At 42.3% G+C, this 23,998-nt stretch overlaps 1 protein-coding gene across 8 annotated transcripts in view; it reads right to left on the bottom strand.

Annotated features, from left to right (window-relative positions):
* Positions 1-1,392: 1,392 nt before the first annotated feature.
* The window catches only part of LOC124120165 (extracellular tyrosine-protein kinase PKDCC-like), a 60,104-nt gene continuing 37,498 nt past the window's right edge, over positions 1,393-23,998 (bottom strand). For all 8 annotated transcript variants that reach the window (XM_046482902.2, XM_046482961.2, XM_046482944.2 and 5 more), the window contains exons 3-7: positions 22,232-22,363; positions 7,797-8,005; positions 6,329-6,585; positions 3,295-3,471; positions 1,393-2,748 (exon numbers count right to left, since the gene is read on the bottom strand). In XM_046482902.2, coding sequence (XP_046338858.2) covers positions 2,666-2,748; positions 3,295-3,471; positions 6,329-6,585; positions 7,797-8,005; positions 22,232-22,363 — 858 coding nt within the window. In that variant the 3' untranslated portion in view covers positions 1,393-2,665. The remainder of the gene's footprint in view (positions 2,749-3,294; positions 3,472-6,328; positions 6,586-7,796; positions 8,006-22,231; positions 22,364-23,998) is intronic.

Here is a 23,998-nt window from a genome sequence, read left to right as displayed (position 1 = left end):
TCTCTGTCGGATCGCACTCGGGAGAATCGGGACGCTATCGGGACAGATTCGGTCGTTTTTTACCATGCGAAAGTTACAAATCGGATCAGATTCGGATTGAGAACGGGAGAATCGGGTCGAATTCGGCTGGAAACGGCTGAATCGGGACGCTTCCTGAACAATATCTGATTGTTTGTGAATTTCCCACCACGAACCACAGCATCTTGATCAGACTTTTGACAAATTTTAATCGGGAATGGTCCTATCAAAGACGGCAGTAAAAATCCTGAATTTGTGAATGAGCCCTTACACCCAAACCATGAACCAGGACCAGGACTTTAGTAAACAAAGGCCATCCCAGCGTTTTGTGCAGGCGAAGAACCAGAAAACAGATGTGAGGCAAGACACCCGAGGCCAAAGGTACGAGGTGATTTCAGGCCTAACGCAGTAAGGGCACAGCTACGTCACTTGTAGCCAATCAGAGCCATGGCATTTTAATCCAAAGACAGAGGTGTGGCCTTTCAGTTTAAGGCATAGTCACAACATTTGAAGCGAGTGACGGAATTTAATTGAAATTACAAAAGTATTAGCCATGACATTCAAGACTATAGATACAGTCAAGGCATTTCAGTTCTAAGATACAGGACCCGTGCAAATCTGAGTAAAGAATAGGTCTTCAGCAACCCATGCTTGCCGTAACAGGCGACTATGTTTGTCGTAAGTGGCTACTAACGGGATCGGGTGGTCAGGCTCGCTGACTTGGTCGATGCATGTGACTTCAATCACTGGATTGTCTGGTCCAGACTGTCGTAACATAGCTGGCATATTGCTGAGTGCGGCTTTAAACAACAAACAAACACACAAACAAACCTGAGCTAGTCACATCATTTCAGTCCAAAGATACAGTCACGTCATTTCAGTCAAAAGACACAACCTTTGCATTTGAGGCACATAAAGCAACGGACCTGTGTGTCCGTTTGTTTCTGATGCTGGTATATTGAGATGCACCTGGTGTAGTGGTTGGGAATATCATGTCCGACCATGTCTGTTGGACGAGTGAAGTATAAATTGTTGTTATTCACCACGAACAGAAATCAAATTTCAACACATATTTCTTCATATTTGACATATCTTATGAATAGCTCGCTACCAGCTTATCTCAACGTCTGTTTACTAGTATTGTACCTGACTGATTGACAGACAGACATCCAGCCCATTTTGTGCCTGACAAATCTCTTGCTGATTTATCCGGAAACAAAACATTGTGACAAAATTGCGACTGTTTAGAGGTGGGTGGAAATGAGTGTACTAGTTTCCACAATCCTGTATACATGTAAGATAGATCTCCGTGTCTGTGTGACGGTGTATGATTCCCTTGCTTGATTACAATGTAAATAAAAAGCCAACAAACAATAGTTACAAAAATGATTTATATTAAACAAACAAATATCGACATCCTTACATCACTGACGAAGACTCCTCACACACCTAAAACGCGAACTCCCGACAACACGCTTAGTGCCGACACCTACTGATTGTCCTGACAACGCACTCTACCAGCAAGTTCAACATTATGACAATGAACATGGCTTATTTATAGACGATTTCACTCAAACCGTCTGAACAACACAATGGAATGTTTTGATATGTTCTGTACTTCTCTCGAGTCCACACCAACAGCACCAATCACTGAATCTGCAGGACACAAAACAGTCTCTGGATTTACGTCACTGGGAACGCTCCCGAGTTCGTAATAAGTTGTAACAATGGATTTTCCCGTCTGGGGATATAATTCTTTAATTCAACTTCAATTTAGGGGATTTGGGGCTCTCTTACGGAATCAATTGTTGGATTTCGGCTAAAGTAAACATCACAATCTCCCAGGCTTTGGAATAATCACGATCATCACCTAAACTAACAGAATATCTCTACTAAGGGGATATTCAAAATGGCGACGCACTTGATGTCGTCTGGTTTTGGTATTTTCACTGCTTTTATCAAGGCGTGTATTCATTTGGTCCACAGACCCTGATCCTTGTCTGCCCATGTAATCCCCGGACACAACCACAGTATCATCAAGCTCCTAACACCGTATTCGCTCTGGTAGTTACACGAAGCCTATCAACGACTAAAGGGAGAATAACAGTCTGTATTCGAGTTTTCAAAAATATGTCAAATTACTTCCCTCTGCAGTTTTCAATTGGCCTCAAACAATAATAGCCCTATAAAGTGTCTGTGGCAGCTAGGCGCCAAGAAAGCACGTTTCAGTCAGAGCAATTTCCGATGTGCTAGCATCCATCTACGAACACCCTTATTATTTCCTGAAGAAGATCAATTCCTTCCCTGCTCTACTCAATTGCCACAACCCTCCACACACCTTCGACGAAAGTTTCCAATCTGCAACATAGCCTCTTGATTCTACAAGAAGCATGAGTCATAAGCACGTGGAGATCGTGCGTGGCGTGCCGACGCATTGCAACTTCCGCTGATCCGCTCGCTCGGGCTTCACTCTGATCAAATCCGATTCCTTCTGGCGGATTGTCCCGGTGATGGATAGAGAGTGGGGTTGATTTTTCAAAAGAGCACCATTAATGAAATGTGGGAACTGAAATTGTCCGATCCATATCACAGCAATGGTATTTCACAGAAAATCGCGAACCGGCGTTTTTTTTCTGTCCAGGGCGTTTCAGGATGGTCGCAAATACAGCTCTGTTTTGGAATTATGTGTGGGGGCTGCTACTCCGTTCTTTAAATGCACTATCGTCCGGCCTGTAACAGGAAAAGTAATTATTTGAAAGTGAATTTTTTTGTTATTACTCACATCAAAGACACTTATTTGTTATGGAATGGTGGAAAAAGGAGGTTGGGCATAAAACGAGCTTTCACAAATCTATAACAATTGCATTAAGCATGAGCAATAACATCACTCTTCAATCTCCGACTCTCACATTAAGCCCCCTATCCCTTTTCCTTTTATGTATTACACTGATATACAGTCTTTTTATACACCCTATGGCGTGGAAGATTAAGGAAACTACATAAAGGATCATAATTGATCCATTACTACAGATTAGCAGAACTTGGGGCCAACAAATGGGTCACTCCTACAAGGATCACACGCACTCACATGCTACGAGGAACTTGCCCAATAAGGTAAACGCTTCACGAAGTCCTCCTTCTCAAAGGCGAAAAAGACAGATAAGATTGTCTACGATATGGTCAATGTTATACACGTTTCATAAAAAAACCCATCAAATAAATGATCTCTTAAGATTGAAGAAGATTTGTTTTAATTCTTTATACTTGTAAACTAACCTGTCCATGTTTTTTGGTTTGTGAAGACAAATCCCTTGCAATCTGGGTCAAGGTTACAAAGGTCTTCAGCTTCCTGTCGGTCAAACACTGACAGTGTACATCCGCCTCCCGACATCGAGAAGCGACACCTATAGTCGAACTGTCCGGGGAGATCACTCTCCTTATAGTGAATGAATGCTGAAAATAGGACAAGACAATTATCTTTAATTTGATTGTGGCAGGGGGCAGATGTTTCATTAACTAGAACATTATATAACGGTAAACACATGACATTTATACGTAGGGAAAACTAAGGTGTTTGAATCTACGGGTGAATTAGCCTCGGGCCTAATTACATTTCAAGCAAGTTTGATCAGGACATTCAAAACCCGCGATGTACAGTGAAACCCGGTGACCCGGACGGAAAACAAAGGATGGGGTAGGACAAGGGCTCTTCACGGCCCACTGGAAATGTCAAAAGTTTAAAGTTGCCGGAAAACTTCAAGTATTGGCATGAAACTAATCAGACATGTTCAAATGGCTGACTTCCACTTGCATGTTTTATACTTCTGATATGATTAAATTTAAGTATGTTTAACGGGTTACATAGCCGTTTTTTAAACTTCAAATGAAACTTCAGTATGGGCAAATCCGTGACCCAAGATAAATCTTGTATCATATCTTTATACTGTATATATAAACTGAAGTACAAAAGAAAGTACACACCCCACTATTCTGACAGTAAAAGAAGACAGGGCAAACTTTATTGTGATTGTAATGTTCAATGTCATTGTTGAGTCATTTTCAAACATGTTTAGAATGGATTTAAAGATTTGTGGCCACATAAAACTTTTCAGTTGACAATAACGTCCATAGGCGGTCACTCATCAAAAATCACACTTGTAGAAATGATGACAGTCCCAGGTATGAAGGCCATGCGAGTGGTCTCAGTACCTCGTATGACCCCCATTTGAGTTAATGCAAGCCAGGACACGCCTTCTCATGGAAAAGGTCAACCGTCGGATGACGTCATTAGGGATCCGCTGCCACTCTTCTCGCAGAGCCTGTTCCAGCTGTGGTATGGTGGTTGGTGGCTGTGCACGTTGTCGCAACTGTCTACCGAGATGGTCCCACAGGTGTTCAATGGGTGACAAGTCCGGAGAGCGTGACGGCCAAGGCAAAAGCTGAATGTTCTGACGGTTCAGGAAGTCCATAGTGAGTCTAGCGGTGTGTGGTCGGGCGTTATCTTGCTGAAAAAGAAACCCCTGCCTTTGCCCCTGCATGAAGGGGATCACCACCGGCTGTAACACTTGGTCCCTGTACCTCTGGGCTGTCAGGGTCTGGTGGAGAATGACCAAATCCGTCTTCTGTTCGCCGCAAATGCCTCCCCAAACCATAACGCTGCCTCCGCCAAAAGGATGCAATTGTTGGACACATGCTCAAGCCAGTCGCTCGCCTCCACGTCGGTAGACTCTCACTCTACCGTCAGCATGGTAGAGGTTGAATCGACTTTCATCGGTAAAGAGGACTCGTGACCAGTCACGACGTTGCCAGCGTCTGACCCTTCTTGCCCAGCGAAGACGGCTGATACGGTGTTGAGCGGTCAAGGTCATCCCACGGAATGGTCGATAAGCCCGGATACCGGCAGCTTGTAGTCGTCTCATGACTGTGTTCCTGCTGATGTGGTGACCTAACGCTGTCGACGCTGTTGATGCCATGGTGAGGAACCTGTTGCGCAGGTGTAATGTGCGTATGTACCGGTCTTCTGCAGGGGTCGTCACTCTCGGTTTTCCTCTTCTTGGGCGGTCGGATGTCTGGCCAGTCTGGTTGACACGACGAAGGAGTCTGATAATGGTTTGCCTGGTGCAGCCAAGGGTCCTTGCGATGTGACTGTTCGACGCCCCCACTTGGGACATTCCCACGGCTCTCTCTCGCTCCGCTGCTGTTAAACGTGGCATTTGTCTTGTGTTTTTTTCGTTGAATGTGTAATGAACGATAGAATCCACTGCCTTTTATACTGTTTCTACGCACATTGCACGTGCAAATGGAGAAAATTGCCATTTTCACAATGTGTGCTTTTGTTGCCTATCATAATGTCAAGGTTACGTTTCTGCGATATGCTCTCAATGGTTTTGTTCATTACATTACGATAGCGCCAAAAATGTAACAACTTTTTCAACCATATGCGTAATATATGATATTTTAGGGGTGTGTACTTTCTTTTGTACTTCAGTTTATTTGCATCTCCTTTAAACACCAGCCTTGTTTAAAGACTTGCTCATGTTGAAATATTAAAAAAACGCATCCCGAAAACAACTAAATCAACTCCTTTGACTCATTTCATCCTTACATGTGCATTGAGTGTTGTCATACTTTTTGTTGAAATTTGTCTACTTCTCATTCATATGAACACTTCTGATTCCTTTAACAAAAGTTACTAATAGTTTTGCTTGGACAATATCTCAGTTTCACAAAAGGCACTGATAACCACAAAGTAGCCTCTGTGGGAACAAGGAGTCTATAGAAGATTCTTAAATGTGTATTCCTGTCAAAAACTGCAATACTGTACTTTTCATTGTGATGTAATTGGAATATCAACTACCGTTACTTTCTACTTACTACTACTTTCATTGACCGCCTCCGTGGTCTAGTGGTAGAGCGCCCGCCCGGAGAGCGGAAATTCCCTGAGTGGGGTACCCATGTTAAACTGCGACAAGGTATCTCAGTGGGCAAGCACTATAAATTCGGCATTAGTCCGGACTAGTACAACCAGCCACACATGCACGTCCCTATATATGTGTAAGAATCTTAAACGCGACCTTAAACCCCATTTCACTTCACCGATATAATTCGATGACCTGTATTACCGCAATGGCTGCGTTTAAGACTACATTTACTATAACTACTACTACCACTACAACTACTTTCATTCGCTTCTACACCCCTAGTCCTTATTTCTCTGTCAATAAGTACCACCTTTGATATGCACGAATATGTTATCAGCTGATTAAAATCGAGGTCTGAAAGAGCACTGAGTTCAAAGTATCTACGGTACCTGGTCGGGGGACGGTCGCAGCAGTCCTGTTGAGATGACTGCCTGATTTGTATAAACTGACGATCTTTTCCATGTTGTCCACGAGCTGTCGTGAGTCCAAGCTGAGGTTTTCATAGGCGTCCACAACCCGGTCGATGAGCGACTTCAGAAGTGGCGGTGCGCCGTGGGGAAGAAGGAACGTTGTGAAGTGCCTGCCAGCGTTAAAAGTGTTTCGCATTTCGTTGAAACCATTACACCGACCATGTAGGCAAGGCATCCTGCAAAATAAGTCATACATATGAGTGAGTATATTCGTTTAGCATTGCTTTAGGCCATACAATACAACAGGGAACAGAACCCAAGTCGGCATCGGAGACACAAACAACAGCACTATCCTTTTGGCTACGTGTTGTATCCTTGTCGATTGTTGGTTTCATATAACAATTTCTTGTTGGGTAGTCTAACGACTTAGAATCTGAGGTATTTTTTTATGTGCTAATGAAAAGATTCTCATGATTCAATCTTTAAAATGAGCCGTGGATATCAAATAGCTATTATCAATAATAACACCAAGAAATGACATCACAAAACACAAAACGTGTCAATATCATGCCTTCGTGATATTTAATGGTGAATTAAACAAAGTCGGGATGTTCATGTACATTTACAGAAAGTTATATCTGGGCAAAGGACCCTATAAACAATATCTGCATTAGTTACAATACAGAGTCTGTATAATTTCTCAATCTCATTAAAATCAGATCTTAGTTCTCGCTTCCGCTAAACAAAGATCTGGGGACATCCCATTACGGGTCACGTCAGAACGACCTTTCGCGAATTTTGACCGACCAATGAAATGACTGACAAGAAATCGGCATTAGCCAATCAGAAGGCAGCTTTCTAGAGCTTTACAACACTAATTTCAAACTGGCGACTTCGCTTCGAAACATATTTTGACGTATTCTCGATTAAAACAATTAAAACTGATAAGAACATTCTGGAATGGCTTATAGATGGCCTAGATTGTATGGATATAATAATAAAACCCGTAACTGTCGTTCGGAATACCCCGTGTTAAATATTTCGTGGTTGCATGATTCGAAAACACATTCCTACTGTCACTTTCATGATCTTTCACGCACTGATTGGTTGGATGACAGGTCGTTCTGACGTGACCCTTAATGGGATGTCCTCAGATCTTCGTTCAGCGATAACGAGAACTAAGATCTGATTTTAATGAGATTGTATAATTTCTCTATTTCAAATGTATTTGTTTGAGAGTTCTTCGCTAGATCAAAGGCTACTGCAACGACTCGCGGACTTGAAAACACACACACACACACACACACACACACACACACACACACACACACACACACACACACACACACACCAGAATATCAAATGACTGGTCCCATAGAGGCCTCATACTAAATATTAAAAGACAATTTAACACCCACACAAAAACCGTCTTGTATAATCTTGTTACCTTTTTGTGAAGTTGGAGCTGGAGAAATGTAGAGAACAGTCCCGATCTTCTTGACATTTGGGTTCATCAAAACCCACGTCATCAACATCTGACAGCTTCAATTGGCCGTTGACCAACACAAACTGCTGCCGCCGGAAGTCGTTCATTGCCATCGAGCCGAAGGGCGTAGTCGACATGAATCGAAGAAGTCTCGTCATGTCGTAAGAAATCTGAAGCAAAAGAGTGTACATTAGCACGATAGAAACAAGAAACTGGAACTTTACGATATACTGTGCACAGCGAGACCTCGTTACCTCCAGGGAACAGTATGTGTATCGAGTTGTCAATCGCTCTATGATTTCTTGAATTCCTTCTGCGCACATGTTCATATGAGAATGATCAACACTGAGGAGGATAAAATGAAGAACATGCTTATATATAGATCATATAAAAACCTTGCGAAGAACCAGTTCTTACATAACAGGACTTCATTTGAAACAATATAATTTAACAATACACTAACTCGTCCTACAGTTTTACAACCTAATATTCCTTGAATCAATCTTTTATGGCAATATTCAATGCACCTTCATCTATCACAATATGTCATCAAGTCGTGCACGGTGTGCGTCCATGTCTATATATCTCGCCGCAGCATCACAACAGAATTTCACTGTGAACGCTGACTAAAACAGCCGCATTAAACCAGCTCGTGCTCCGGTCGACACAGGCCCCGGACCGCCGACTAACGTGAAGCTGCTATATGTGTGGATGAATGCCGTTCTAGAAATGTTTGTTGACGATAGTACAAACTGCCTCCACTTGTTCCCGCTCTGTTACACGTTAAGGAGGGTGGTGAACAGTGGGTGCTCAGTATCTTCATGTCATACCGCAGATGATCTTTGAGTGAGTGAACTGTACATAACGCCGCAATCAGCAAGAATTCAACTATTACAGCAGTCTGTATACACAGGAAACCAGAGGTGAACAGCATGACAATGCGCCACGACATCTGGTTACACCATTCAACCAGCTTCGTCACACTACACATCCTGACCAACCTATACCCTTTTACATCGTCTTTTGCAACAAGGCTGATGTACTGGGAACCTATTCTGTGCCATACTTCCTGCTTGGTTGTATTTAAAACTATCATTTGTCAAGATAAAGCCTTTAAATCTGTCTTAATGTGAAGGATTATTAAAAGAAATTTGAAGACTTGCCAAACTATTAAAGTTTTGCATGGCATCTTTTTTCAGGGTCTGTAAAGACTATACCTTGTTATACACAACTTGAAAGAAGATTGCGTCTTGTATCAAAGAATCAAGAATTTTTATTGTACAGAACACCCTCGTAGGGCAGGGTACAAAATATCTACATATGGGAATAAATACAACTATAGACATGAGAGGTAGATATACATAATATATAGAGATATTACATATTATTTTCATTCACAGTATATAAACATTTATATATATCATGAGGTGGCTGGCTGCGCACACTTTAATACTGTATTGATAAGTTTAGTGTAGATAATGTATTGATAAGTCACAATAGTTGTAGTAAAGATTTAACGTGATATCTGAACGTTGTCTACGAGACTGGTTCTTTTAATAAACATGTCAGAGATAATTTGTGAAACATATTTTGCTTTTGCAAGGTAGGGGTTCAGGACACTTGCAACGATTTTATAATCATTTTGACAATTTAATAGATCTATTAGAGAGTCCTGTTGATCATCTGCATACACGACTGGTCCTTTATACAAATCTATTAGAAACACCCGGAATAAAATCAAACTGTAGCGATGACGATCCTCAATAGGTCCATACTTATCATAATCATTACCACCATGATCACGAAACTCCATCGTTATGCAACTACTGCCACCACACACAGACCGAACAGACCATCTCATGTCCCAACCTCTCAAACCATTAACTAGGTTGGCTCCAAAAATATTGACCTATTTGCATATTCCCAATACCTGAACAGTACACACTAACACTGGCATGGTCTCTAAATTAGTTTCAGGTGACCAATATGTCATGACAAATGTTGACAAGTGTTTGTTGCAAACTAAGTCAAATAATTGTCAAGCAACAAATAGGGACTGACACGAGAGTTGTCCCCGCGAGAACGCCGTCGTGGCTGTCACAGCCGTCTTGGGAGTGTGCCCTTGCTACACAGCTGTATGTGTGTGTTTGTTACACCTGTATGTGTGTGTTTATTACACACGTGGGGGCTACAGCACTGACGCAATGACGACATAGTTGGCTCATGTGCACCTGCACCTGAACAACGCTTGGGAATTGGGTGGCGGAGGGTGTTATTACTTGAACATGTAACTAAAACGTTATCTGTCTGGACAGGCAGTTTAGTCCGGTTCAGCCAGAGGGGAGTCCAGATTAGTCAGATTTTAAAGGAAGAAACCATGACGATAATTACCATAAATTTGGTCTGGTATTGACAGATTCACTGGATCGCAACTGCGTATTACTGTCTTTCGCGCTTGTTGCCTAAAGAGGTTACCATTTTTCAGTCCATCGAATTGTGGGGGTTTGGAAAATCTCGCCACCCCTTGCAAAGATACCCTAATACCCTCATGTCAAAACATAATATTCATTACGAAAAAGGTGACTATGTCCAATTACATCGAAGATTGGTGTCTGTAGTACATTATGATCTTCCTTTTGCCGCATTAGATATATTCATATACAAGAGCAAGATGCTGCTGCATCGAGGCAGGCTATACATCGAGGGAGGGCTCGAGCAGCTTCGTACAACACTGAAGGTATGTGAAGAACGAACTTCATAAATTGTATCCATACACCAAGATATTCGGCTGCCCTTTCGCCATGGAACAGGGGAAATTTAAAGCGAAGGTGTTGTCTTCGGCAGTTTAAGCGGATGTCAAAGAAAAATTCGTTAAACATCACTTCCGGGATTTCACCTGCAAAAACTTAAGAATTTAAGGCGTGATATTGAATGTTTTAGAGACCTTCAAATCCGATCACCTCACCCATGACTACCCATTAATCGCTACGCATATCAACAGGAAAGAACCAGTTAAGGGTCTCCCATTTCTCTTGCTTGTGTTTCTGAAGTTTCTCCACCCTGGGGAACCCCAATGTCTTGATGGCGTCTGGTTAGCGCGAGGGTGATTTGTTTATGCAGGGCGCCTCGCGCCTGTCACGTCACTATCAGCTGTTTATGCCCCAAGGTGGCAGTATTATCTAAGATGATCGGAAACAAACAGTCTCTGGTATGTGTAAGACGAGGGGAAAATACCCACATGAAATATAGGATTAACGTAATGGGCCTCTTGAATGAAATGAAAACCAGTCAAATAAACCTCATAGCAATCCTCAGCAATAGTGAGACAAAACAAGAACTACATGGCTGAATAAGCATGGACCATCGCTAGATCGCACTTCACTCGGCGCCATGCAGACTTTGCCAGACGACATTCTTGCGAGTACATTTCAAATGAAGCACACCTTATTTATACTGATTGGTCACAGTGGCGCTGTTTCCGCTTACACAGAAATCACTGATCAAACTGAACAGTGAACAAATACATACGTATGAGTATGTAAACTTAAAAAATAACTAGAGGTGTTAGCATTTACCAGGAAATATCGAAGCAGTTCCGTCACCGCTATTACCCCAAGTGTAAAGTCTTAATGTTCCACCATGTACTGACAGTCCAAAAACATCACTTCCCGAAATTGACATTTATGAAAACAACCTATCAAGATCCAACAATTGTACAAGTAAAAATGCAACAGTAACTGACAATAATAATAACCACAAAGATGACCTTGACCTTTGATAGAAATTACCTTTGTTACATTTTGTAAAGACCCATGTATGCACAAACTGTTTCGTGCTAGTCCTGCACCATGACTGTAGAAGTTATTTATTTTATAAAAACAACAACAATCTATACATGTATACAATAGCAAGTCTCGCCAGCTCTAGCTAGCTCTATTCCACATCAGCATCAAGAAAATTAGTTGTTTTAATTTTAGAGAGAAGAGTAGTGTAAAAATGTAATATAAGATTTCATAGTCAATATGTAAGTCCAAGTTTCGTGCCTGTAGAGGTACCCATGCCTCAGAAACCTCACAAGGACAGAACCATATTTCATAAAAAGCTGGACACCGACCTTGACCGTTGACCTTCGTTGACCTATACAGGGCCTTATTCTATAGAAGGTATATACCAAGTTTAATGACGCATAAATACCTTTTGAAAACGTGTAGACAACAAGCCTCCGATGTGACTTTTTTCTATTTCGTGACCTTGACCTTTTCATGACATGTGCAAAAGAATCCCCAAGGGACATATGGAAGAATGTCAACTGTCTTTGTGTAGTAGTCATTAGAAACACGACCGGCGGCGACGGCTATCAAATTCCAACGAGAATTTAAAGAAGTTCTCTTTCATGGGGCTGCGAATTAACACTTACAAACATGGCCTCATTAGTAAGTTCCTACGACAAGCATGGGGTACAGGGTCCTGATCGTTTTGCCAAAGTTACAATCTGATTAAAATCGGTCTTTTTACTCCAATACGACACCTCTGCGTCAAGATCAGATGACACCTCCAGCGAAGGTCGCGTCAGGCGAACACTGACCAACCAATATAAATGAAGAGGCATGGTGACCCAATAAGCTGTCAGCTTTCTAAAAGTAGTCGGTTTCATTTCTTTACCACCTCGATTCTGACATTTCAAATAACAAACGAAAACCCACACACAACACAAATATTTCTACGAAGGTATTCACTGTTGGATGTGAACACAGGGGAGGATAAAATATCCACAACAAAATAATATGGCGTCTCATTTATCGTTTACATTCCGAACATACTGATTGGCTTCGTTCGAGCTGCAGAAATCAAAGATGCATGTGTGAATGCTTCGCTCATTGTACCGAGAAATTAGAAGCCCCTCTACGTTGATCGGCTGACTAAACCGTTCCCCTGGTGCTACAGTGGGGGTGTCCTCAAATCTTGACGCATCGGGGTAAAAACGTATTTGATTGTCAACGTTATTTCTGATTCATCACATTTGAATAGCTCAAAATGTTCATGGTGTACGATTGGAAATCGGGAATCTCGAACGAGTGAAAATTTCATCAATGCCATCATAAACAATGGGTACGAGCCGTCACATTGAATGAATTCCTTCGAAATATAGTTGGGTCGCCAATTGCTGGTGAGATATTGCGAGCAAAAGTGCATGTTAATCTTAAGACCTACAATTTAGTGCAAACCATTTGCTATTTCAGACACAAATATGTTATGAAACGAACTGCGTGAGCTTGCCATACCGGTACATTGTTAACGCAAAACTGCTAATTAGCTGAGGCGAAACTGCTCCTTCACACTTCATCGGTGAAACTGGAAACCTGTCAGTATGAATAGGATCAAATTCGAATTTGGCGCCACCTGTAACTTAACAAAGAGAGAGGGATTGTGCTACTTAGAAAGGTGATCACGTCTCATAAACCACATGTCGGCTCGTATGTACGCCGTTGATTAATCAAACTTTATCACGTGACGTGTCATGCGCATTGCCCCATATCAAAATGGCCGTCTTTCGACATTGACAGAGAGGGCTGGACGACATCAGAGGAGCTGTTTCCTGCTTTTTTAGTGGTTTTAAACGCTCACGTGAATGAGTCACGATCCAAATTGCAGTTCACAAACATCTTTGACACCCTCAAAAACCATGGCCGGCGACGAGGGAGCTGAAGGTCTCAAAATGTCGTGGTGAACCTGAAACTTGAGCGCAGGACTCTTTGTTAAGTAGGAAACCTTATCTTCGTCCAAGACAAAGCTGGGGCGACGGGGCCCCATTACCAATGAAAACGGACATTAAGCTACAAAATCGAGCCTTTCTCGTTCATTTTCTACTCTTCAGCTTTGTCTGGCGCCCAGCATGCAAGTCAATATCTAAGCTCCACGCACTGACGGGTTGTAGTGAGCACGCAAAGGCAACAAACAGCTCGAGGACATGTCCACTAAATCGAAATGGCAACACGAGTCCAGTCTGCTCGTCAAACCCATTCACACCCTATAATTTTATCAAGTCGGCTGACTTTAAATCATCTTACAATCTTGAATGGCAATTTCTCGGGCAAATGATTTTGAAGAAACTTGAAATCTTGACAAGGCCAGGAAATCAATGTATCAGTTTCAGCGAAGCTGTTGCTTCTTTCCTGTATCAGTGAATTCTAGATTCTTATAAATTGTATGTTAGACTTAAAGAACCATGCAGTAACAAAAAGCTGACCCCAAAAGCAAATTTCCTTTTAAACAAATATAAAACCGCCTAATGGGTTTCTAAAAGTCCTTGAAGAAAACTCCCTTGATCACACATGTATCTGTCCCGCCTAAAAGACGAACATGTCTCTTACATGTATGATAATTATATAGATATGTATGATTAATTATACGTGATAAAAAATGTTCCTAATCGCCACCAAACCATAAGATATTATCAGTGAAAATTTAAAATATGTTTCCGCCAACAGAATTCAGTAAGCCCAACACTAACGCGAATGTAGCAGACAAACAAGGTCACCAAGAATAACCCGGGCAAATCTGGGCAAATCAACATTTCCCATTGAGTTCACATATAAGACACATCGTAATTACTTCCGATGATAAGGTCTCTCCATACAAACAATCTTACATAGTCTAGCTCCCAGCCACGACTCGCCAAGCTTTGCCTCGGGGGACCTCAGGCCCGAGTTCTGATTCAATTATTTCTCTCCTCCCAATTACAACATAATAATCTGCTCCCCCGGCGTTACTGACATCGGGGGGCGAGAGGGACTAATTACATCACACGTCTCATGGCACCGGCAGTTACGTCATTGTCAGTGTGACCAGGGCAGACTGGGCCCAAGTCTAGTATACTTCAAGTACGTTTGAGGCAAAACTTGTTCTGGTGCGTGGTGAAGTGCTGGCATTTTTGGTGTCAGAAGTGGGGTTAAGATGTCGTAAATTAGTTCATAATAACGAAGAAGCCTTAGCAGACATGTAATAATGGTGTCGATGGGCTTAATAAAAAATTGAACACGTTGACATAAGAAATTGCAGAAATACTGCGAATAAAAAAATGATGTGTTGACGTCCCCGAGGAACGTAAGAAAGAGTCGGTATAAGAGTCATATGAGACTCGCTGGTTGCAACAACATCAGGATCAAATGCCACACGTTTGCGCGTTCATTTTAGTTTTAACAAACCAAAGAAGCCTTAAACAACATAAAAGCAAATTCCTTTCCAAAACAAGACAGACAATAACATCCCCAGTACTTCAGGGTATTGCGGTAGTGAGTGTTTGGAACGCACTCTTAACATTTCCCTGAGATTTAGTGTGCGGGTTGGGTTTAATACCACTTTGAAATTGTTCCAGCTGCATCACGAACTGTGCGTCAGTGTCCTTCTGATGAATTTGGTTGAAACAAAAAAAACTAAAGTGACAGGTTGAAGACCAAATACCTTGTACAAACCCACGAACACGGGTATGGTGCTGGCAAACCAAGAGCAATAAATGGGGTGAACCCACGATCGGCGATTCCTGGCACGACTGAGGGACGACTGAGGGACGCAACTCTCCGCACAGCGAATTCAGGCGCCTCAATTATGGACCACTCGCGCCCCGCACTTGGTAGTTGGGAAGAGTAAAACAGCATCGCATATACGACAAAGACCGCAATGTCTCCATGTATTACGTGTGCTGTTGTTTGCCCGAGGAGATGCGCTGGCCACCATGTGATCCTGTCCATGCACTTCATCATCCCACATGTACGTGATGTCTTGGACTTGCCATGTCATCATCGACGTCCCGCCCTCTCCATAATCAATCAGAATGGCATACGGATGTCATTGCCTACCAGGTTATTACAAGCTTCATAACAGGCCCACCAGGTTTTCACAAAATTCATAACGTGCCTATGTCAACTGTCACATGTCACAGCAAGCTGATACCAAATTACAATGTTGATGACATGTTTCAAGAAGCGTATGTAAGTACTAGAAGATAGTGTTACTTAAAAATCAATATGTGGGTAGTTAATTTCGTTTCTGAACTCCTGCCAAGGCACGACCATGTTGGTATACATCTGACATAGAAGAAGATATGTTCAGGCAAATATATGGATAAATGTCACACAAAGGAAATTGTTCCATATTGATACGTTCATCTGATGTCTCTTTTGACATGATATCCTAACACATCTGACATTAAATTCGATCTGTAATTGTATCTCCAACATCTGTTAATCGCTACTATACACCCCAATCTCAACAAATTAGTCTTTGGTTTCGATAATGATGCCGGCTTAGTTAGAGATAAAAATCTTCTGTTCTGTCAATCAAACGTCAGCCAAGGATGGTTACCCATGACAGGTCTGTCGGACAGGTGTGACAGGCCTAAATATATCTGTCACTCAAAGCACGCGACAGGTACTGTTGCACTAATAGGCATGGGCGGGAACAGATACTTTTTGTAAACCGACAACAACTGTATCCCGTCACACGAAACGACTCATCACCATGCGGGTGAGTGGGTGAGACAGGGTTCATCCCAGTTTAAATATTCCATCAGCAATAATGCCATAAACATGACATTGAAGAACGTTGACCACAATATTGACGGTCGGTTCGGTTGCTCCGCCCCGATTTGGTGTGGCTACACAATCCCTGCCACCAAACCCTTCACCAAGAAAAAGCGTGAGCCTGTTCAATTGTTTGTTTAACGCCGCAACATTCCAGCTATATGACGGCGGTCTGTGAATAATCGAGTCTGGACCAGACAATCGTGACTGACATCATGAGCATCTTTTTCTCTCTCACAAACCTCGACAGCAAGCGTCCTGTATTACCTCCCTTATCAATATCATTTCGATATGAATGTTTACGATTCACGACCGTAATCTTATCCTTTGCAGTTTTAGGAATAGGCTTGTGAATATAGCCTTCGCTGTAAGACGCTGTGATAATATTGTTCTGTCTTCACAACCCCCTCGTGGTAAAAATAAACATTTAAACTAACACAGGCGATGTAAACCGTGGCAGCTCGTTGTCTGGCCGCCACGTGATGACAGTGAGGGACGCCCGTCAATCAAACCAGCAGGGGAGACAACTCCACATGACAATAAATCAACATTTTCAATACTACGGCCTGTGTTCAAATTATCCCAATGGGAAAGCGAAAGGTCAGGCCTGTTTGTACAGCTCTCCGTGGTCGGCCGAAAAGGTACGACTCGACCAAAGAAAGATGGGAGACGGGACAGTAGAGTAACATCGGACGTATCCGTCTTCTAGATCCGTTCTGAGACTAGCAGACTCAGCCACATAATGGGTCTTTCAGTTTTACTACTTGGCGAGCCCATAAACAGCTCCCTTCCACAAATGCTAATGTCAAATTGAATGTCGCATGATGCACGGCTCATTAGGCGCCAATTACCCAGCAACCCTTGCGGAACAGACGACACGAGTAGAGAACAATGTTCTCTCTCTTGCTGTCAGTCAACGGCCATTCAGAGCAGACGACATCGTCGGTCTATTCGAAATCCATTTGCAGTTGATTCAAACGCCCAATACGACGTCAGAATGGATTCCCCGTGTTCAACATGGAACTGGTAAATAGATTAGGAAACTGCGCTGACGGATCGCGGATTAGCTGATCGTTGAGGGAATTTCCAGTTCTTCTTTCTCCCAATTTTTTTTGCCCTCCGCAGATAACAGTGGTGGGGGAACATTGTTAAATGACTTAGCACTCCATTTCCTATGTATTACACCCATGGTCCTGCACACACGTACACTGATAAGGTTACCGCTTCCTCGTCGCTTCTTTCAGTTAACATGCCGCGTTTTCCCAGCACAAGGCTCGCCTGAGAATAGCCATGTTCTGTTCCCTGTGTGTTGTAGCTGTCATCGCAAGCCCGCTAACAACTCGCACCTTGCTGAACGATGTGCCCACCAGATATACCTACGTCCCCGGGGGTGTTTCCTCTAACAGAGTGAAGGTAAAGGTGATACCTTCAATTGTCCTGACTCAAATAATCAAAAACTCCAAGGTATATACTGAAAATAAGGCATGAGCTGGGTTTTTCTTTCGTCGCTTTGAAGAGTATTACATATACAGTGACATGGCGTGTTGGCATAAGGAGGGAGGAAAGCACAACGCACATGGTAGACTTCTATCACATTGATGAAAAACCACGAGCATCGTTATGGTGCCCACACTCCAATGATCATAATGGGGGCGACGACTCCGTAGATCATGCTCTGGGCATCTTGTGCACTCTTATACTGATAATAGAGGTATCACATATTCCACGTTAGCATCCCAAGCTGCCTGAATGTTTGGCAAATCGAAAGTGTAACTTCTTGACTGTGGGACAAGTGCTGTCCAACGGGTGGGGTTGCAATGAGACCTAGGTTAGATCGCCTCATTACATTCATTGCACAACAATGTTTACAGACACATCAAGGTTTTGCGTCATGTAGGATGGCAGAAAGAACGTTGTTGGCGACGTAGCGGCGAGTGGTATGCCATGATCGGTATGGGGGCGGCAGTGTCATGGTGTGGGACGGTAGCTCTTCAAGCGGAATGGCGGGCAATACAAAGTGCAACCAAACACAAGTTAATCAACAGTATGCCATCAAGGCGTCGTGTGTGTATCGCCCAACATGGTGGACACACCACATGTTGAAATATATTTTACAGACATTTATCGTCATTACATCTTTAATTCTCTTATTTTCTGTCGGTAGTATATCTCCAACCGTTCAACATAGTCAACAGCAAGTGCGCCCATTGATTTTTAAGGCCGAAAAATCCTGCCTGCAATGTAACACAAGAGGCGCCTATGATCGTCATGTGTTTCGACGAACGGGTTCGGGGGGTCAGACTCGCTGAGTTGGTTGATGCATCTCATATCCCAACTGCGTAGATCGATGTTCATAATGTCAATCACTGGATTGTCTGCTCCATACTTGAGTATTTACAGACCGGCGTCATATATAAAGTTTACCCATCCGCTTATAAGTTACTGCGGAAAACAAAGATGAGGGACCTTCTCTTTGTAGACATGACGATTTGAGGATAAACTCTCTCTCTCTCTCCACCCACCCACACACACGAATGTCTTTTCTTTACATATAGTTTTGAAATAATCGACTTGTCATATGTTCGGCACAACACTATCTTGCTTTTTCTAATCGTTGTCATCGGCATTAAAAGATTTTATCCCATACAGGCCACCGTAGCTGAAAGAAGCCCATCGTGTGCATAAACAGACTTATTCCCCAAGCTGGCGGGAGATTACGTTTATATAGTCGTCACACAGATGTTGGCTTTCCTGGCTTTATCGCGCCTCTGATTTATATTCACCGGAATCAAAATCGTAACCGTTATGTTGGTAATTACGGGTGAATTTATAGGCATATTCAGCCCCGAAGCAGAGCGCCATACCAGCTACTCAGCCTGGATTTACGACCAGTAGGGGCGACGCCAGCGTAAATATACACATAGTTATCGTGTGTTATCTCCTCCCTCGTAAATCCTTTCTTACCCAAATAAGAAAAAGTTGATAGGAATGGTGGACGTCGTTGTTTAGCCTGACTTACTGCGTCTGATCAAGCAACAGTAAAACGCTGAATAACGCCGTTTTGAGGACCACAGCGTCGGTTATAAACATGTCGTTGGCGATAATACAAGAAGTGTTGAAGTATATTATTCAGGAGGTTGCTATTTACACGTGAAAGGTAAGTTCAAGAAACAGAATATCAAACAAATCCGACCTAAAACCCAACACACTGTCGGCCCCTCAGCTACCTCCCCTTTAAAGTTAGACTTTCAAAAGAATGTTCTCGTTATTTTTTTATATTGTCAGTGCGTTCATCAAACTATTAGAGGGTAAACTTGAATCTTTCTTAAAATATAATGGAAGTACATGGAATCCCGCTGACACAATTCGTATAACGGTCCACGTTAACTAGGTTTCCGCTGATGTCTACAACCCTCTGCATACACGTTCTTGACCGCTGACAGTAATCTTGTGCTGTTTCTATATATACATATACATGTACTGTGAATGCAGAAACAGGCTAGACTGGCTAAATGGAAAATCTTTGATATCCCTACCTATAAAGAGATCCCATCAATACGCTACCGGTGTGCTCTCCGTGCAGTCATCATTACCTGTCAAAAACTCAAGTCTAATTTCTCTCATTTTCTTACATCAAAGAACACGACATCAAAGATCGAATATCTCTTTAATTTCACCAAAATTTCCATCATTATTTCCAAGATGGCAAGTCTCGTCACCCTTATTTCCCCTTTGACAGTGGAGTCTGTATAATCACGTCTCTATCAAAGGCTCTGTTGACAAATCTCGAGTATCTAGGCAAGTAATTTGTCCACATCTAAGGCGAAGGTTGATGGAAATGCATGACAGGACATTTTCTTTGAATATGTTGTTTCCTGCTTCAGACCTAGCAGAAATTGGGTGACGGAGTTACGGGTCGAGTACCTGGGGACGAGTTGATCGAAATCCCAAGATAGAAAAATAAGGGACTGATGCATCAAAGAGTAGATCTGGCCACGGAAAAGGAAAAGAGGTCGTGCAATCTAATGGATTTTAGATACAGAATCACTGCATATCAATCATTTCCACCGGCCGCCATCTTGCCTTAAATAAATTTCCGGATGATAGATCGTCTGCTACCATGCTAGACAGAATGATTCGATAATAAACTTGCTTGGGTGTCAGAATAACAGCAGACTTTCATGGCTAAATGCCGTCTGTCAGAAACATTAAACTTAATATACTTCATTTTGAGAGCGGAGCTTGATCTTGAATGTCCATGAAAAGAATCCGACGTATTCACCATAGTAGAACAAGTGGTTGGTTGCATTTATGGATTACCTCAATTAAAGACCATTCTAAACATTCGTTTCTAAAGACCGGTTTACAGAACAGCATGTAACTTTTTAATCGAACCAAAATACATTCAACTGCGGCGATTTAAATGTTTTATATTTCATAAAACCCTCGGCAATAAAAAAAACAAAATACTCGGAATATTTTCGTATTGTTTATAAAATATAGCTACTTTGTACGTACATCTGAACCATTACCAAAAGCAACACGCATTGATATCAACTCATCCCAGACTGTTAAACGACTATACATCACTTCTCCCCAAATATTTCAAACTGCATGACTAAGACAGGGTAAGAACAAGCATTAGCTCAAAACAAGTGTGGGTAACTGCATTCAGATCTCCGGTGTGTTAAGGTCAGCGTTGCCATGTACATGTATTTCCATCTTCCCAAGGCAAGTGAGTAAACTGACTATAAAAGTCCAGTTTCCCCCCTTGCGGAACTAGAATGGTATTATGGAATTACATTATGGCTGGACGAACGAGTCTATGTATAGTCTAATCACAATCTCGCAACGAAATCAAAATCCGGTCCGTAAACTGTCATTAAGATTTCGGTCGATTGCAGGATTTGCACAGCATTTGCACCGCTAATTCGTTGTCAACAGATATTTTTCAAAATCGTTTCATGTTTTTAATCAAGGTGCTCACGTGATTTGATGAACTTCGCAATGTAAGACTCCTTTTATCACAATATATATCTTGAATATCGATCAGATCGTCTTGTTTGAAGCAAATGCAAGTGATACGAGAGGTGGAATCTGATTGGTCCATAGGCGAGGCATAGAAGGGACTCAACTTGTAATAGCCACTGGTGGCGCTACGATCGAGCCCAGAAATAGTATGAGTATGGTTTTAAGTCGCTTAGCAATATTCCAGCAATATCACGGCGGGGGACACGCTTCGGCTAAGGTGAAAACTGGAATTTTAAAGTCAGTTAACACTCTGCCTCGGGAAGATGTGTATTTCAGGGTGGCCAGCCGTTGTGAATGCAACAAGTGTAGACCTCTACATACATGACAAATCTTGTTGTAGGCTACACTCAGCAATGTTCCAACTGAATCCTGACGGCCTGTAAATAATCGGCTCCGGGCCTGAAAACCAGAAACGTCTTGGTACCATAACCGAGTCTGACCGCCTGGTCCAACGACAATCACTATATTGCTATAGTATTACCCCGTTCTAACCCAGTGGCGGTCCGGATTTGAGTCAGTTAGTCACAAATAAATACAACGTGTGCTTTTTATATGGATATATTATCAAAAACTAAAAATGCCGTAATATGAAAAAATGAAGTACGACAGTATTAAAATGGGAACACCTGATTTATACCCTACAAACGAAGGTTTTCATGAATAACTTCACGTAAATGATGTGATATTGAACCAGTGTAAGCCTTGTCCAACTCAACAAGCAAACTCCCCGAATATCGGGGTGCTTCCTGCACACATACAGCAATTATAAATGTAACAGGAACATACCCTCAGTCGGTCTTCCCATGATAACTGTAGTAGCTTGATCAGGTCGATTGTCTCTCCTAGTTCTGTAACCATGACAACGGCAGTGTTGCTGTCACCATCATACCGTTGCTTGGGAACACAGAAGCCAATAACCTGAAAAATAAATTCGAAAAACCATAATTTTTGACATACAGAAGATAATTACCAGGCAATGAAAACATGCACCGAGAACTGGTGCTTCCTGATTAAAACTGAATATTTTATGGAGGATGTTTGTGCGCTCCAGGTGCCGGCGGAGATGTCGGTGAAAGCAGGCCGAGGACGTCAGCGGATATAATTCCATCGCTGGAATCAGATTAAATTCTAATACCTCTGCTTGAATTAAACGCACTTATATCATGATTTCATTCTCAAAGATGGTATCTGTGTGGGCGTACGGCATGACGACACGAAGAAAATCAATAGTTACATCATCACGTAAATTCATATTGGGACCAATAGACGCGAAAACGAAAGATGTAATGTAGCTCACATACACCTGCCTGAAACCGCTACTTAGTATAATCATTTTTGGACTTTATTTAGGAAAAAGCTTGCCCTAACCTCACATGAACTACAAAATCCAAGACACTGATCGAAGCAGGTTCAACAACATACCTATTGACAAGATACTGTGAACTCTGACCAACAAAAAATAGGACAAAGTCCTCTTTCATTTTAACCACTCAGCTTTCATAAATGAACTTCTGCTAACATATGACAAACAAGCAGATGTTCGATTACATCCAGCCTTCCGCACAAAATATGAAAACCGCGATTAGCAAATGCAAAAATCAGTGCAGCTACAGCTGTGGAACTACAGCTACATTCATACCAAGTTCCATCACATAATAAAGAGTGAGAGAGGGATTAACGCCAATCTGAACAGTATTCCCATTATATCACGGCGTGTCAGGGTAATGTTGGAGGAAAGCCTGAAGCCATGGATGTGTTAGATAAACAATAATAAATAGTTTTTTTAATATGGATGAAAAGTATTGAAAATCGGACTCGAACGTCTTGTACAAATTCAAGTGCTACTATTTATGGAAACAAGCACGTGGAGTTTAAGCTTCATCCCTCAAATCTCAATATTACTTTACCAACACACATGTGCACTTACACTGATTATACTTGATAAACTTCCATGTAGGGGGGGGGGGGGGGGGGGGGGGGGGGCAAATATTTGTACAGGTTTCACTTGCCCCCCCCCCCCCCCCCCCCCTGTCCCCCCAACTGGCTACGACTAACCAAATCAAACCTTCAGTCAATGGTTCCTAAACCAATCATACTATTTCAAGACAGATGCACACTTTGAGAAATGCCATGATCAACGATTGTCAGGAAACAGGTCAGTTGGTATCAGGTACACAGAGTGCCCCGAGCTTCTAAGCAGGTCCTGCTATTTACTTAGTAAAACTACAGCACAATTCACAACGATCTAGTCGGAAGATCTGATTGTAATCTCGGTGTATTGACGGGTGCGGGAGACTTCACGTGTGGGCCACATGGCCGTACTTGACACGTTGAGAGACAGACAGTTTAGATCTGGCCGTGAGACAGTTACTACATCCCATATGCCTGTCAAGTCTTATCTAAACAGAGTCTGCTAGACCTGTATATCCTCCTATATGCAAATATACATGATTATAAAGAAATAGCAACAGATCGGGACTTTGATGACATGTTGTTTGCACTTGCGCCTAGCCTACAGCATCTAATACCATGATGCCTATATCTGAATTAAAA

Source organism: Haliotis rufescens, unplaced genomic scaffold (genome assembly GCF_023055435.1).
Source record: "Haliotis rufescens isolate VD_foot unplaced genomic scaffold, xgHalRufe1.0.p SCAF_3, whole genome shotgun sequence".
Lineage (NCBI taxonomy): Eukaryota > Metazoa > Mollusca > Gastropoda > Lepetellida > Haliotidae > Haliotis > Haliotis rufescens.
Note: the sequence above shows the minus strand (reverse complement) of the source record. Positions and strands in the feature narration are given on the sequence as shown.